The following is a 17,742-nucleotide window of genomic DNA, read 5'->3' as shown; positions in this document are numbered from 1 at the left end:
GATTTATTTTGTAGAGATGTCGTTTACACGGTATTTATTTGTTGCGTGTGCGTATTTTCAGCCTTGATATCAGTGTAGAGGCCGAATTGTATTGTGTTAAGTGATCAGCCTACAAGTGCAATTTATTTGCGTTATGGGTGAGGACGTCTATAAAAATACTTAGGAAGAAACAAAAGCAAACTGTGCTGAACTTCATTACCTTTCTCGAAAGAATCCAGGTAAAAGCAACAGCCATTTCTGAGAGGACTGTTTATAAAGTGCGATCAGCAGCCACGACAGGACCTTTGCCTTTTCCGATTGAAACAAGAGAATGTAAAGGACCACGGAAAGACGGCTGGTCGGTCAAGTTCGTTGATTTTATTCGCAGTGGTGTAAGGCGTAAAGTGCATGAGTTTTTCATTAAAAATCAACCTCAAACCTTGCAGCAAGTCCTACAGTCTGTAAAAAATGATACAGACCTTCCCGAGTTCAAAAAACAACTTTGTATCGTTGTTGGGTTTCCAGTACAGAAAGAGAGGACATTATTCTTGGCTTCACAAGTATCTGTCAATAGTTAAGAAATGTCAAAACGACGGAAGGAACATCTTTTACATGCCAGTAAATCTACTGACAAGAGGTTGAAGTATTTGAGCACGTTCAAATACCACCGGACTGAGCCAGCATCGAACCTGCCAAGTTGGTGTCAGAAGGCCAGCGCCTCAACAGTCGAAGCCACTCAGCCCGTCTGAGGAAATTAATTAAATGCATCCTTCGCCCTCCGAGCCCATAAAAAATGTTATGTTCTCCGCCAATTTACCTTACACTTCAGTGCTGAGGTTTTTTATGTGCCACAGTTCACCTCTGATTCTGTACAAACCAAAAATAGCGCCTGTAACTCCCCGTCTCCTTCAGCTCTTACAAATAATTTGCAGCGTGGTTTATTCTGCTTGTTGTCTTGAACTTAAATCTGTGAAATTCAACATTTATGTGCCGCCGTTCGATATGCCAATACTGTTTTCTTAACATGAGAGAGAGTAATTAAGCAAGACATATACAAAACTACTAAAATAAGTGTATAGGCACAAGTTGACATTGTAAAAGTGCTTCATCAGATCGACTGTATAATAATGAATAAACACTCCTATAGTTTGTGATCCAAATTCATGTTGTGGTATTGAAATTGTCCAAAAATATTTTCCATACAACAACGTGCTAAAGTCATCATTTCTTATAGTTACCATGCATGAGATTAAATAGCACTCAATTGGAGCAACCAAAGGTCTCAGAAATGAGGTAAATGTAGTTGCTATAAGGTTCCTATGTTATAAATGGAGCTTCAGGTGGTAAAAGTTAAATAGAAGCAAATAATAATGATAAAATTAGTACTTCTGTTTATGAGGTCTATAGCTCATTCCGTGTTAAGAATACAGTATTGCTCTTATGACAACACGGTTGCCATATTGAACGGCTCTGCTCAACGCCATCAAGGAAAAACGGCAGCACTAAATTTGTGAAATTCAGTATTTAAGTTCAAGACAAAAATCGGAAGAAACTGAGCTACAAATTCATTTTATGAACTAAAGGGGGCGGGGGTTTATACAGAATCAGAGGTAGACTGCAGCACTGAAGTGTAAGGCAAATTGGAGGAGAAAATAGACACATAATGTTTAATTGCGTTTGTTAAATTTTTTTCTATGCTACAAATAAATACTGTAGATGACTTCACTACAGAAGTGCGCTGCCGGCGGTTCATAGAGAGACTACGCGAGCTTTGTACCAGAGCAACACAGAAGTAGTAAAATGAAGGAAGGCAACAAAGCGATGTCTGTTCCTGCAATTGCGCTTCCTCCCTTATTTTTAATAACTCACGGGCAAAAATGCATCATGCTTGTTATCTATCTTTCATAATACATTACAAAGTACAGTATAATATCCATTAATCACGAGGAATTATGGGTGTCTCAGAGAGGGGATGTTCACTTCTTGTAGGTCCATAAGGGCAATATTGTTTTCTTAACGTGGAATAAACTATAGAATGTCTTTTATTTTCTTATCATTCTTCTTTTTTTTAATACACTAATTTTTCTTTCAGTTTATCGCAACTCTCTATTTCCCATGTAGGTGGATTCAGAGGAACTTGTAAGGTGTGTACATGTCAAAACAGACAACTAGGAGGGGAGCAACCAAAGAACCCTAAAACGTATCCATGATTGTATATTTTTCAATGTAGCAAAGAAAATGTACAAGTGCATAGATTTTTCTGAATTTTTTACCCAGTGTTGCATTTTCTTTTAATTTATTGTGCATAAAATGGTAGTTCTAATTTGTATTGGCTCTTCACAATTTGCTTTGATCATTCTAGGTCGTCCTCGGCCCGACTTCTTCTGGCGATGTTTTCCTGATGGAGAAGTATCTATGTCCACCAATTCAGAATTGCAATGCACTGGAGATGAGTCTGCAATTGTAGAAGGTCGTAAAAGTTTCCCCAGTGGACATTCTTCGTGTAAGTACTACGATGTACATGTACAGTTACCTTGCTCTGCCGTGTGCTGTTCTTAACAAGGTCCCTCCATTGCATATGGGAGTTTTTGAATCTACCCCCTGTGGGTGGGGGACACAGATGTGAAATACACCCACATTATCCCCTGCCTGTCAAAAGGGGCAATCAAGGGTTGAATAAGAACCAGGAAACTACATGTGATTAATACAGTCACGCAGGGAACACCATGGGTTGCTTTTACTTGCGAGTAGTACCACTATATTAGGTACCCAATAGTTTTGTGATTAGTAGCAGCAGAGAGCGGTTCTCTGTGGGTTTACAGTACCTGTGATTAGTACCCATTACATGAGGAACCCCATGCGTTTGCATTGCCTATATGTGGCGCCATTATGTGTGAAACACCATGAGTCAACGCTAATTTTGTTTAGTACTGCAACATGACAAATACCATAGTTCTACTTTACTAGCAATGAGGAGCTGTTGTCTAAAGGGGGCCAAAATCTAGGTCAAGAAGCAGCATCGATTCAGGATTGTGCTTTGGAAGCAGTTCCTTGGTCAGTAATACTATTTTTGTTAAAGATAGTTTCTAGGAAGGTGGGGCATTGCGGATCGCATCCACTGATTATTTTAAATTCATATTCTTCATCACGTTTGAAATTCTCGTCAGTGGATGATTTTGGACTTAAAGTGTACATTTAAAGTCGCATTTCATACCATTAAGGGCTGAGGACCTAGATGTAAGGCTCCTTTAAACAACAAGCACCATCATCTTTTTAACATGTTCAAACAACCTCAGCATATCGTTTTCTGCAACATCGGAAGACTATGACAAACAGTTTTACAGACGTGTGGTGGCTATGATGTTTTGAGTATGGTACATTGACACATACTGCATTACACTGCCAATGAAAATAAAATTAATTGTTGATGTGCCTGTCAACACCGTACCACTGGAGGAACAATCTTCTTTTGTTACAATAAAATGAAGGATATCCTGGTCTAAGTCTATCTGTCCGTAAGGGCATTAATAGAGGGATGCAGTGCTGCGGCCCGCATGGCTGTCAGTGTAGTCGACACATATTTTTCTATAATTCCATGATGGGACTACTAATAGACAATGACTTCTTACATTATCTTTTCTTCAACACAAGTGCAGTTTTGAAATAATTTTAAGTGACCAACTAGTTTAAATATTTGAATAAAATGTGTACACCAGTGTTATTTTATGTGTTTGAATTTGTAGCCTTAACCTATCCACTTACGTTATAAACATCAGTTCCAGACCTTTAAATTACTATTTAAATGCGCAAGACTGTGGTGAAATGATAATACTACTGGCTCAAATGTTGTCAAACTTTCATAGAGATACTGAAAAATAATCATTTCGGCTGAGGATGATCGAAACTAGTACATTACAGTGAAAAATATGAACTATGCACTATAAACTCACCTAGTAATGTGTGTTAGTGTGGAGTATCTGGAAGCATTCAGGCATGTGAAGAGCTACATCACACTCCCATCTGCTTGTGCTAGTCTTCTTTTTGGCTGCACACACTTGACATTGTCTTGAGGGGTTTTATTTTATTAGGAGGTATTTGCCTATGGAAGTGAGCCCAGCACGCTGCGTGTAGTCTCATTGGGGAGTCAGCAGATTGCCGGCCTCTTCTTATATAGTCTGGTAAAATTATACTTTCCAGAGTTTTCTCAGCTACATTTTGGTAGGAATACCTTGCATTGGACAAGCAGATTCCCATTTCCAACTTTCTGTTTTTTCTTACGGTGCATCAGAACATTTACGTTCATAATATTTACTTCTGAGTGCTTCACTAAGCACATATGACGTGCTCATCTTTACTCGCTGAATACCCATGCTATCTTCAATTTATGCAGTTAATCCCCTAAACATGACTCAAATACGTGAAGAGACTTCCTGCAGATATAAAGAATGGCTGGAATGCCATCTGCTGAGTTTTTAATATACTACCTTCCCTTTACCATCGATAAAACAGAACGCTACATTACTTCGATGGTTAGGTAAGCCAGGCACAGCCTTGCGCATCCCATCGATTCGACGGTTCGGTCAGGAGGTTTAACCCTCACCCCCTTTCATTTATGATATCACGATGTCCTAATTCTATGATTGATAAGCTGAGGATGAACGCTATGACGGTCAAGAGTAAACTGTATTGATTAGGTGGATAATAAACTAAAAAGTAAGAATTCATTCTAAGTGGAAAAAACATGTAATTGTAAATTCTGCAAGTTTTTTAATTAACTCTGTGTTTGTTAAAAAAATATATATTGACTGAAAGAAGTAGTATTTCACTCATATATTTTTGCACTATTTGTTGCATACCATCAGAATTTTGGCTTTTGAAAATAGTATATTCTGTCATTAAAAATAAAATTATGAATAAATTTGGATCACAGTTTTTGGGTCCCTTTTTGGATTTTCATAGGTCTTCACCTTCCGAGTCCTAGTTGTTATACTGGCAAGGTAAATTACTAATCTATATCTTTGTGTTCTATGACTGTACTTCTCTCCTTGCTGACTGGAACAAGCAAGTGTAAGTCAAGTCTTGCATAGAAATGTAGAACCATCAGAAGGAACATATACAGTAACAGGCTACACACAATGACGGGTCACGGTGGGAAGAGAGAGAAACACAAATGAACAAGGACAGAGCTTGCATCCGGGAGATAGTAGGTTTGAATCCCACTATCGGCAGCCCTGAAGATGGTTTTCCGTGGTTTCCCATTTTCACACCAGGCAAATGCTGGGGCTGTACCTTAATTAAGGCCACGGCCGCTTCCTTCCAACTCCTAGGCCTTTCCTATCCCATCGTCGCCATAAGACCTATCTGTGTCGGTGCGACGTAAAGCCCCTAGCAAAAAAAAAAAAAGAACAAGGACACTCTCCACAGTCTCATATATGGAGGGTTGCCCCAGTTAATACAGGATGCGACCTTAAGCGCAGCTGCATATCCTTTTTTTTTTTTTTTTTTTTTTTTTGTTATGTAACGTATTAATAAATGCAAAAACAAGAAAGGAAAAAAGAAAAAATGTGTGTCATTACTGTATCTTGTTCCAGTTAATTCACACAGGAACGTAGTATATGATCATGTCTTTAAGCACAGGATAGTGTTTCATGGAAACTCAGGAACATTCCTTGTGCCTATAATTTCTGAAAGAGGGCAAACAGTTCGACTGTTGAATTCCGTGATACTTTGTTGTTTCAGTCTCCTTTGCCAGCATGGGTTTTGTTGCTTTCTACTTAGCCGGCAAGCTGCACGTGTTCAGCTCTCAAGGCCGAGGGCAGTCTTGGCGGCTGTGCCTGTTCCTCCTGCCTCTTGTGGTGGCACTGGGAGTTGCACTTAGTCGCACTTGCGATTACCATCATCACTGGCAAGGTATGCACATCTTTCTCCAAGTATATATAGATCTTGTTCCCCCCCCACTTCTCGGGATACTGAAGTTCTTGTGTAATGTAGTGGTTTTTCATGTTTCTGGACACTGTCTTTCACAAGTGACTGTAAACATCTGTTATGAAGAGACTTTTAATTTTTATAAATTTATTTCATTAATTGAAGTTGGCAGTTTTTGAGCCTATTGTTAAAAATTGTTACGCTTGTAACAGTCATGTTCGTCATCAAGTTATGGGATATCAAATTCAAGGCACCAAGTTTCTTTACTTCAAAATCAATCAAGAACATGGCTTTCAATAATCTGAGATGTTCAATACATGCAAAATTTAAAATAGTGCATCGCCATTGTGGTTAAGCAACACATCTCGAATTCACGGATATTGCATTCTTGTTCGTAACGAAAATCAGACCGCTGAGGCCAACACCTTCAATGGAGTGCAGCATAAATCAGTTATCAGGCAAGTACGATTGGGCTTACATACATACAAAGAAGTAAGACAGGGTTTCAAGATTTACATTATTCTCACTGCTCAGTACAAGAATCTCTGTGAGTCTCTTCAATAATTATCTAAGTCCATTGATCCTCCTGTTGTCATAAATGTAAAAGATCCAGTTTCCTTTGTTACATAACCTCAATTCACTCTTACAATTCCTTTGAATTTATACATAACTTTCTCGCAGTCCCTTTGAACTTTTACAGCCTAACCTCAATTTTAATACGTTGCAACGAACGAAATGGAAGCAAAAGGCATGTTAACAAGAATAATGAAGGCAAAGGTTAGAATTGAAAAATGTGAAGAGCTATGGAATTCTTTTGAAGAAGTACAAATTAAAATAGAGGATGATGAAATAGCTGCACTACAGTTTCAAGAGGAATGTGAAGGAGAGCGGGAGCTATTTGAATCTAGTTAACTCAGTGCATTTACACGATTGCAAACAGATAAAGCAGGATGTTCAAGATAATTTGCTAGCTCAAATGAACACGGCTGTAAACAGTGCCATTCATCAACAGAAAGTTTCACGAAATCATAACAGAAGTAAACAGTGAATTTACAAACAGATTTGAATCAACTAACAAATATTCAAAAATATCAGTATCTGACCGGTCTTCTGCAGGGTGAGGCACGCAACGTCATTTCAGAAGAAAACTGTACTTGACATGTTTAACCTCAAATTTTATGAGTGAATCACAATCAGAGGTGATGTACCATGAAACTTATAATTTGCATGATCATGTTGAGACGATTCTGGAGAGAAGTTTAGTCTGACAGTCTCCTGTAGCATCTGTGAAATTGCACTAAGTAATTTAAAATGTATGTGGAGATACAGTTTAACATATAATTTCGCTTTTGAAGAGATAATATAAGGGACGTGTTTCTTGAGTCTAACACAAGGGGCAGTCCAGTAACTGTCAACTTCACCACAATTCTTGACAACAAACATATTATATTTTTCTTGTGATAATTTCCATAGTGCGAATTAATAAATATGTTAAAGGTACGAAAGGTCTTTGCATTCATTGGTCTCAAAATTGTCCTATTAAAGGAGATCACAGGATTCTTTTTTTATGAGGAACTGGCTTCGTGTAAGAATAATGTACATATGCCAGGTATTTCATCGCAAAAATTTATGTCACGTAATAGAGTGTTGCATTTCAGATGGTACTGAGGATTGCTGAAGAGATATAAAGCTACATCTCTTGTATCCAGTATTAAACATATAAGAATTTAAATTGTTATCTCTTATAAAGTGATACCACTAATCAAAATTCATATTGTAGAATATTTTATTGGTAGTGTCTACTCTACAATTCATTTTTGGAAGGTGTGGTCTGCGGGTTAGAATTAATCCACGGTAACCTCTGCTTGTCAAAAAAGGGGACCGAATATCTCTCAGTATAAGGAGATCCCCTACATCAGATGCCAACAGTCTCCTTGAGTGGATGAGCGGGTGTAGGTCTGGGCAAGAAATTGCTCCTAAAGACGGAGGAACCAAGTGTTAGTCAACGGCAGTTCATGGCGAGACATTCCGCTGCATGACAGTGCAATAGTGTTTGATTTTTGCATTTAGAGATATAGATCTTTTGTTATAGACATTATTATTATTTTGAATACATCAGTACTGTCAAGTCATGAAGTGTGTGTATTCTTGTTAATGTAGTAAACACTTTTATGAATTGATGTGTGTAGATGTTCTGTGTGGTTCGCTGCTTGGACTGGCCATCTCATACCTGTGTTACCGGCAGTACTTCCCCTCCCTGAGCTCTCCGCACTCTCATCGGTCCTACGCGAGCATGTTGCCATACCAGGAGCTGGACGCTGTGAATACCAAGCCTCAGCTGCCAGAAGAACAGGTGAAGTGGATATGAGAGTGGCAGCAGGTTGTTAGGGACCAGGATACTCCAGCCAACATGCTTCCACATACCTGATATGGAGGGAGAAATTTTGTGGTAAAACTATTTTTTACAGAGCATTTTTTACCCTTTTAGATACAAAAGTTACTTGTCAAGTCTAGCAGGTTCAGCAACATATAGATGACAAAGGAGCATAGAAGAGGCATTGCCCTACTTGTTTTATTTAGAATTTACATTGGATGGTGGCCACGACTTAGTCCCGGCCAGTGCATCTGGGATATTTCCAATGGAAAGTCAGATCCCTGTGGTTTGGAGATTCTGTGGCTAAGATCATGATATCTACAGTAAGCCGCACACCATAGAAACGTGAAGCATGGATTGAAACTTATTGAAAACAGGAACATGAAGCAACATTAATTGGAGAAACGAATCAGAGTTGGATCCAGGATCGATTCTGACAGCAAGAAAGATGATATGCATGTGTACAAGGAAATAAACCTTACATCTAGTTGTTATTTGATTGTAATTAAATCTGTGCAGGTATAAACAAGGTTAGTTTCCGTTGTTGGTCATCACTTTAGAAGGAAGTGTACTAACCTTGGAATATTCTTGATGCCCGGTCCTTGACTTTTTTTTGGCAACTTTTATCCATGCTCTTTTCTTAGGTATTTTTGTCTAGATAGTATGTACAAAGAATTTCATACTTTCCTACTACTGACACACAAGATGGGCTAAATTCAGAATTGTCCTTCATTCCTCTATGCTGAAATTAAAAAGAACTGAGCAGCCTCACTTTCGCGGAAAAGAATTAACTTTGTGTCGCTGTGACGTCACAGGCATCATGGACTCCAGTTGCTACATGTTCCTTGTCTTTGAAATTGGTTTCCTATTGTACATATCACGTTTCATTGGTTTGCAGTTTGCTTTTTATGTTGCTATTAACAGAAATATCAAGATGGTAGCAGACTGTTGTTGTGTCAGTCTTAGGCAATGGTTTATGCCTAATCCTTCCCCTTGACAAATGCAGTAGAACTTGTTTGTAACGACATCGAATGGAGCTGATAAATTATGTCGTTATAACTAAGATTTTGCTATCAGTCACGTGAGGTGAAAAATTCTATAGAACCAACCTTATTGTACATATTTACTTTTAAACCGGACATGAAAGTGCAAAATTAATGAAGTTCAATGCTGTGTTTTACCTTGTTCAGCTTAACTCGCAACTACCAAGAAAACAATAACGTCTAATATCTGTCTGTCTTCTGCTTGCCCAATACATCCTTTGTCCATAACTGGCGTTACAATTTCATTGCACCTTCCCGTAGCTTCATAGAACATGTTCATGACTTCTAAAGCACCATGGGCACTATGGCACTTGTGATTCATTTATGCCTCTGTCGTTTGTTTCTCACTGCAGTTCAGATAACAGCAATTTGTCATCACTGTCTTCAACTTCAGAATGTTTACTGACAAGAGATCTGAAAATACTTTGGTTCTTAGAAACTCCTAATCCAAGCTGAGATTTAAAATAGGCTTATATCTTAAACATGTTTTTGCATAGGCCTTGTCCATGGCTGTGAATTCATTCTCTATGTAACAGTAAAAACTGTTATCAGTCTGAAGTTTTATTAAATTATTTACTCCACAACACATTTCAGCTAAGGCTCTTAAGTCGATTTCATATGTTTTTCATATTAACCAAGGCTGAAAAACACTTCCCATATGAGGTGTATGTTGATACTACAGAGTACTTGATGCAGTACACGAGGTGTCGCTGAAGCCGATATCCCTATCGTCAACAAACCAAACCACTGCTCAGCCCGAAGGCCTGCAGATGAAGAGGTGTTGTGTGGTCGGCACGACAAATCCTCTCTGCTGTTATTCTTGGCTTTCTAAACTGGGGCTGCTATGTCACAGTCAAATAGCTCATCAAATGTAATCATGTAGGCTGAGTGGACCTCGGACCAGCCCTAGATCCAGTTAAAATAACCTGACCTGGCCGGGAATCAAACCCGGGACCCTCTGAACGAAAGGCGAGCCGGATGAAACCAAACTCATGTCCTCGTCCCAAGGTAGTGCAGTTCTTTCCAGGCACACCCCCAGTGGAGGTGAAACTGTGTGTGCCATTCTTAAATCTCTGGCAGTACCAGGGAATTGAACCTGGGCCTCCAAAAATTAATTGTTGTCTCTCATACATGACATAAACTTATCATAATATGTTCCCTTATGAGACCACTTCACAGTATATTATAATTGCCCATCCGTGTGATAAAGATTGGCTGACAATATATCGCCAATGGCTACATTAGCTAAAAAGACCAGCCTGACATATTTTGTTGATGGATTCAACCAAAAACATGTTGCAAAGTAGTCTTTTTTTTCCCATCACCTGCGGAAAAAGGAATAGTTTTCTAAACATTTTTGAAGAAAACCATATTGATATCTTCGTTATAATCTATGTTATTGATTGATGAAAGAACAACTTCAGGTTAATTATTGCCAATAAAGCCAACGTCATGACAAAAAATGAACCTTTCATCATTCTACAAATATCGAAGAACTATACATAGTATTTGGCAACTGTGATGAAATGTTTTCTCTTTTATTTCATAATAAAAGTATCTGAAAAGGAGTAGGTGGGTTAATTCTTGGCAAGGAACTTAGACATATCTTCTCTCCTGAGACTCAATTATGGTATGGTACTTAAATTGTTTTCCCTCCATCAATACCACTGTGATGCAGAAGTTGAAACTACCAGCCAGTTCGTCCAACTTATGAAACAGAGTGTAGCATTAAAATTGTAATGCAAGCAACGCTATCGTTGAAATGTTCTCGAGTAAGGACGTTTTAATATTGTCTACAGTAAATTGAAAAGACGTCGCGTATAATACAGGGCAGTTCCGGATTTTGACTAAGCGTCATGTTGTCAAAACAACCTCCATTTCTAGATTTAGTTTCATATTGGGCGAGTTGGCGATCATAAAATTCATTAAAACTCGGATATAGATTGTCCAGTATCTCTGCCATCTGATAGGATATTAAAAATGTTTTTCAAGTTTCCAGGACGAGAATGAACAAACTGTTAGATCTTGTAGGCAATGCTATCAATGAATTTAATATAATTCTGATTAATAAGTGTATTTTATTAAATGTTGGAAGTACTTGGTTGAGTATTCGAGGCACTTACATTTGCAGTATTGTTGCAGTTGGTGGATTTTTTAATTGAAAATATATATTTGGTTATCATTAAGATTTTGAACAACATAACTAGTGAGGTTAGCATAATAGAATTCTTTTTATCAGTACGAATGTTTTTCTGGTGTAAAGTAGTTTGTTTTGACTTAAGACAGAAGTGCAGAATGTTTGGCTTTATACCATTTGAGTCCTGCAAGTCTGTGTTCGAAAGAATCCTAGTTGTATGACACACCATCTGAATGTGTAACTTTAAAATACCTTCAGTATGTGTTAAGGTACAGTTAGAGCTGATTTTGTAAGATCATCTTTACTCAGAGTGGTACTCACATGAATTTAACATTTGAAACCCTGTGCATTAGATTAATCCAATGTAGAGGAAACCTAATAGAAGTATACAAATGAGTATTATTATTGAGCTGACAAAGGAAAAGTACGGAATTTGTCTGGGATAAGGCCAACTATTTACCCGTAATTTTAGTTGATGTAGGGCAAAAAATGTCCAAATCCTTGTAAAATCAGTATTCCACTTCTCTCCAAGTGTTCTGCAGCATTGTAGGTGTAACATTTGCGATAGCTGCACGAATGCAATGTTGCAGATCTGGCAGATCACGAACTGGTGTCTGGTACACATGATTCTTGACAAAACCCCAGAGGAAAATATCGAGTGGCATAATGTCGGGGCTTCTAGGGTCCAAGCAATTGATGGACTACCTCTCCCAATCCAGCGATCTGGGAATTCACGATTCAAGAAATCCCTCACAGCTTCCGCATAATGGCATGGTGCACCATGTTGCTGAAAGATCACCTCACGAGGAAGTTGTGGCACAACACACTGTTCCAACATTTCTAGGTAACGTGTTCCATTAACTGTAGGCTCCGTGAAGAAGAATGGGCCAGTAACCCTGTCCTTCAACAATCCACACCACACATTCACTTTCGGAGAGTCCCGTTACAACACTTATCACTACATGGGGGGGTTCAGATCCCCATATGTGGCAGTTGTGCTTGTTTACCGTTCCGGAAATATGGAATGTAGCCTCGTCTGAGAAACAGACCGAATCGAGAAATGCCTTCTGTAGCGGCCTGTCTTGAGGTTTGATTTTCTAATGAAGCTACAGTTTGTACGCCTGTAGGCGCAACCTTTTGTGGACGACATCATGTACTGTCGAATTGACTTACGAGGGCTCCGCTTGAAGGACTCACGGATTAAATCAACAGTAGCCTCTGAAACTGCGTGCTTGGCGTGGCGACCTGACATTGACAGCAAGGCGCCTGTCCCATTTCATGATTGTTACGTAAGTAGGAACATCATCAATTGGTAACAGTCCATACTCACACCGAAATCTATATTGTACTAGTGTAACGGATTTATTCTCATCGAGCGAAAGCACACAGAACAACTTTTGGCATGCTTCTCGTTAACAATGCAGTTATGCGCATGTGCTGCCACCGCAAGCGAACACAGAAAACATTTTGAGTTACTCTAGTTGTAGAAACAAACCGCCAATAAATATCTTCATTATTTCTCAAGTTATTAAATTTTATATTATTATACCTTTAACCTGGACACCTTGTATTTTATGAATATTACATGGTTCACTAACTTGCTAGGCTTAAGCAGTCCCCTGCTACATCTGCAAAGCAGCAGCTTCCTGTTGAATTTATGTGTCATTTCCTACACAAAGGCTTCAGCAAACCCCCTAAGGGTAAACTCCTCTGCCCACAGCCATTGGTTCTCCCTTAGTTTGTCAGGTTTGGTATCGGCTGCCCAACCCTAGCTTTGTAAACACCTGCACCCGGCTTCCTGGAGTGGAAATTCTATGGTGATAATGAAGATGTTTCACTGATACTTACATATTTCACACATTGATATTACATAAAATTCCGAGCCTTAAGAAAGAACAAAAGTACCAACCCACAAAGACTATGAAAGGCAGCATGATTAAAGACTCCCTAGCTTATGCAAAACATAGTTCCATTGCGGTTGAGGAAGAACAAGAGTTTACATTAGGGGGTTTGGAGAGGAAAGGCGAAAGAGTGAGAGATGTGGCAAATAAATTGAAGTAGTGTCAGATTGTGATGACACTCCATAGTCATCACTCATGGCTTGCAAGCAAGTATGTGTAGTGTCATATGCTTTCTCGAGTTTTTCATCAACTTAAGAAGCTAGTTTGGTACTGGTCATGGTATTGCTGAGTGGATGAACCAGGTTATCAATGTTTGGTAGTTGAGCTCCTACTTCCTGAACTCTACATTCCAATATATGTATGTTTTTTATGAGGGGAAGTATAGTTTTACCCATGTATATTATGGTACCAGCTAATAAAGCTGAAATCTTCCACCAACTGTCTTATATAGCTCATTCCATGTTAAGAAAACATTATTGCTCTTATGTTCTTACCCTCTCTGAGACATCCATAATTCCTCATGATTTAAGGGCTATTATATTGTACTTTCATAATACATTACAAAGACAGATAAAAAGGACGAGGCATTTTTGCCTGTGAGTTAATAAATACACTGTACAATGCGGGCGGAGCCAGCGGGAAACTGCTAAAGTATGGTGTTGTTCGTTACTATCCACACGGATGTATTTGCAAAGTTTCGAGTTAATGAAATAAAGCACATGATCTGCTGTGGCAATAGAATGTAACATTATGTCAACAAAACACATCACACAAAGAAATTGAATTGAACGTTCCTTGGAACAACACTATGCCCCGAACTGTCCTTCAAAGATCTGTCAAGTGATTTATAGTACCTGATGACAAATCTGTGCATGAATACCTTTCAGTTTAAAAAAAAAATGAAGGAAATGGATCGGATAGAATGGCTTTAGTTTTCATAATTTTTTAAAATATATAGATTTGTAGGGAGGAGGCACAATGACGGAAATAGCCATGGCTTCGTTATTTTCCTTCTGTGTTGCTGTGATACAAGCCTCGTGAACTGCCGGCAGCTCACATCTGTAGTGAAGTCGTCTACAGTATTTGTAGTTTTAGGCTTTAAATCAGTGTGCAATTGTCTTGTGTTGAGTGAGAGTTATGCGTTAAGCCTACGTGTGTGATTTCTTTCTTCAACATTAACACTGTGTAGAGTCATCTGCAGTATTTATTTATTGCTTCAGTTTTCTAGCCTTTATTGCCTAGAGAAATTTATTAAATGCAGAAAAGAACAGACCGTTGTTTAAGCTACAAACCAACCTTGCAAAGTTGGAAGGTTACTGGCTTGAAATATCTCATATGAGCCTTCAAATGCTGAATTGTGCCCATTGTATCCTTTTTTGTGAAACAAATACAATGGACTTTATTTTCCTGTTGTGAATTTAACAGGCCCTGCGTACTAAATGTAGCGTGCCTGCCTCTTACCTAAAGTCTGCGGGTTCAGTTTCAGGCCAGGTCAGATATTAATGTGTGGATTGAGGGCTGATTCAAGGTCCACTCAGCCTACCTGAAAACAATTGAGGAGCTATCTGATGGTGAGATAGCCGGGCCGAGTGGCTCAGACGGTTGAGGCGCTCGCCTTCTGACCCCAACTTGGCAGGTTCGATCCTGGCTCAGTCCGGTGGTATTTGAAGGTGCTCAAATACGTCAGCCTCGTGTCGGTAGATTTACTGGCACGTAAAGGAACTCCTGCGGGACTAAATTCCGGCACCTCGGAGTCTCAGAAGACCTTAAAATAGTAGTTAATGGGACGTAAAGCAAGTAACATTATTATTATGGTGAGATAGCAGCCTCAGTCTAGAAAGCTGAGAATAATGCTCGAGAGGATTTGTCTCGCTCATCATACGTCAGCTTGTAATTTGCAGGCCTTCACGCTGAACAGCGATTGCTTGGTAGACTAATGCCCATCAGGAGTTTGGTTATAGAGAACTTAATTTTTGATATAACATCTAAAATGTTTGGAAGAGTAAATCATACACATAATAATAATTTCATAATGGTGTATGGCCTTCGGAGAGGCCATGTGCAGGTCTTTCGAGTTTGAGCCCATGGGTGTGACCTGCACGCCTGTGATGATGGGACTGTACTGTACAATTACAAACACCCAGTTCCCGAGCCACAGGAATCTAGGAAGTTTAAAGTCTCGATCCAACCGGGAATAGAACCTGGGACCCCCTGAACCAGAGGCCAGCATCCTAACAACCCATGAAACTACTACTACTATTAGTACATATTTGAACTGTAGTCTTTTATATGGAAATGTTTGGTAGCATCTTGCTGTTTATAATGGGCTCAAACTAGGAAGTTGTCTGGTTCTTACTTGTGTTGAGAGCGTCATCCCCTTGGACTGGCAAAACAAGAATGGCTGCAAACTTGGCATTTTGCTGTAGGCTTCCTAATGAAGGGCAGCTCCATCTGAAAGCCTTACTCATGAGCAAACTTGAGTAGTTGGCCCATATAGAGATGTAACTTGATACAACACACTGTAACCCTAGGCCTCCTTTTTGGAAGACATGATATATTGGTGTTTACCCAACGAAAGTAATTAAAAACTCAGCAGTCTGGTAGGGTAAAATGGACGCACAGGCTGGCTAAATTGTATTGAGTATGATTATTATAATACTGTATTGATAATTGAAGTGTGGAAAATGATTCTGCATTTAGTGGTCTCTTGTTGCATGTAAAATAATTTTTTAAATACTTCCTACTTCAAGAAATATTTTGAAACTACTGCCTTTTCTAACTAGATGTAGTGTTTAAAGTGCACTATCTATTGGTACGGACTAGAACAAATTTGTTACTTTCACTGTTCTGTGTCTGTCTTGCCCAGGAATTTGACAGTATGAGCGATGCTAGTAATGTCGTTTCTTATGCAGTCAGTCCTTGCTATTAATGGTGTGAAAATGTTGTTCATAAGGTTGGTTGCATTTCACTGGGCTTGGCAGAGTGATACGTAATAGCAACATGGCTCGGTGAGGAAAGCATTGGGAAACTATCTTGCTCTTCATTGAGGCCATGTATGACAGCTGAAGGTGGAACTGTTAAGGAACTAACCACCCTTTGGGTTGACTACTCAACGTACATTTGAACTAATGCCTTGTGAAAAAAAAAAGTGATTTCAAGGTACCTGCAGGAAATTACAGCCGGTCATTGCAATCCAGTTGCTGCTGCTGAAACTCTCTGGGTTGTTTATCTCAAATGAGTCTCTGTATAATTGGGTGTGTTTGTTGGAACATTCCCTAGAAGACATGGCAGTATATTGATTCATATATTCAATTTGATATGCTGCATGGTTTGGATCATGAAGCCATGACCTTACAGTCTAGAGATGGAAGGTTTAAACCCCACTGTCGGCAGCCCTGAAGACTGTTATTTCACTTTCACACCAGGTAAATGCTGGGGCTGTAATTTAATCACGGCCATGGTCGCTTCCGTTCCACTTCTAGCCTGTTGTTGCAAGACCTATCCGAGTCGGTGCTACATAAGGTTTTTAGTAGCAGGAGTGTCCGAGAACATGTTCGGCTCACTGGTGCAGGTCTTTCTATTTGACATCCATGGGCGACCTGCATGTCTGGATGTAGAGTGTGTGAACCCAGGCTCAGCACATAGTGTACTCCTGTCAAATAACACCAGGGGTTAACAGCGTCATATGCTCTCGTTCCACATTAATACTGCGGAGAGGTTTGGAATTGAATACAGGCTTTTGGCATGCAGTCTAAAACAGTGCTGTTGTCAGATACGGGAATGGCGAAGCGACAGATGGTTGAGATTGCTTACCTCTGAGTGGGGATTGGCAGTGCTGTCTGTTCCAGGTCCACATATTCTTTAAAGTAGTTCTCTTTCCTGTATTCGGCTGTCAAATATATAATATTCAAGTATATAAAGTTATATTGTAAACCATAAACAGATAAATATTTTAACAAAACTGATACAGATTAATGCATAATCCAGAAGTACTTACACTGGCGTGCACGACCCAAACAATCTCAGCTAGCGAGATTTATGTGGCCATTTTCCAGGAAAACAAAGACTCATTGAAACATGTTTCAGATAGAAAATTTAAGTTTGACGATTTTCTACATTTTCCCTGCTGACAACATTCTATTGGCTGAATAAACAAAATAGTGGCCACTTACTAACAATGATTTTACAGGTTTAAATTTCCTTGTTGACGTTTTTATTCCTGTTAAGAATAATGTCATCATTTTAATTGGTTTATGTGGAAAATAGTTACACTGCTGAAATCAGCAGTCTTTATTTTGCAGGAGCTTGGGAGAGAAAAAACTGCCTTGTGCTCAATTACAACCTTGGCAACAGCATAATTTCTCTAACCCGCCTAATTTGGTG

General features: G+C 39.1%; 1 protein-coding gene across 3 annotated transcripts in view; it reads left to right on the top strand.

The window, feature by feature from the left end:
• Positions 1-17,742, top strand: part of LOC136884436 (phospholipid phosphatase 5) — a 46,029-nt gene that overhangs the window by 8,833 nt on the left and 19,454 nt on the right. For 2 of the 3 annotated variants that reach the window (XR_010861362.2, XR_010861363.2), the window contains exons 4-6: positions 2,342-2,482; positions 5,719-5,889; positions 8,094-8,353. Coding sequence is in view for 1 of the 3 variants with exons in the window: in XM_067156601.2 (XP_067012702.2) it covers positions 2,342-2,482; positions 5,719-5,889; positions 8,094-8,257 (476 nt within the window). In the remaining 2 variants the exon portion in view is untranslated. The remainder of the gene's footprint in view (positions 1-2,341; positions 2,483-5,718; positions 5,890-8,093; positions 8,354-17,742) is intronic. The other variant, XM_067156601.2, reaches the window with a different exon arrangement.

The sequence above is a fragment of the Anabrus simplex genome, chromosome 12 (genome assembly GCF_040414725.1).
Source record: "Anabrus simplex isolate iqAnaSimp1 chromosome 12, ASM4041472v1, whole genome shotgun sequence".
Classification (NCBI taxonomy): Eukaryota; Metazoa; Arthropoda; class Insecta; order Orthoptera; family Tettigoniidae; genus Anabrus; species Anabrus simplex.
The sequence above is the reverse complement of the archived record's forward strand: the minus strand, read 5'-3'. Positions and strand labels throughout refer to the sequence as shown.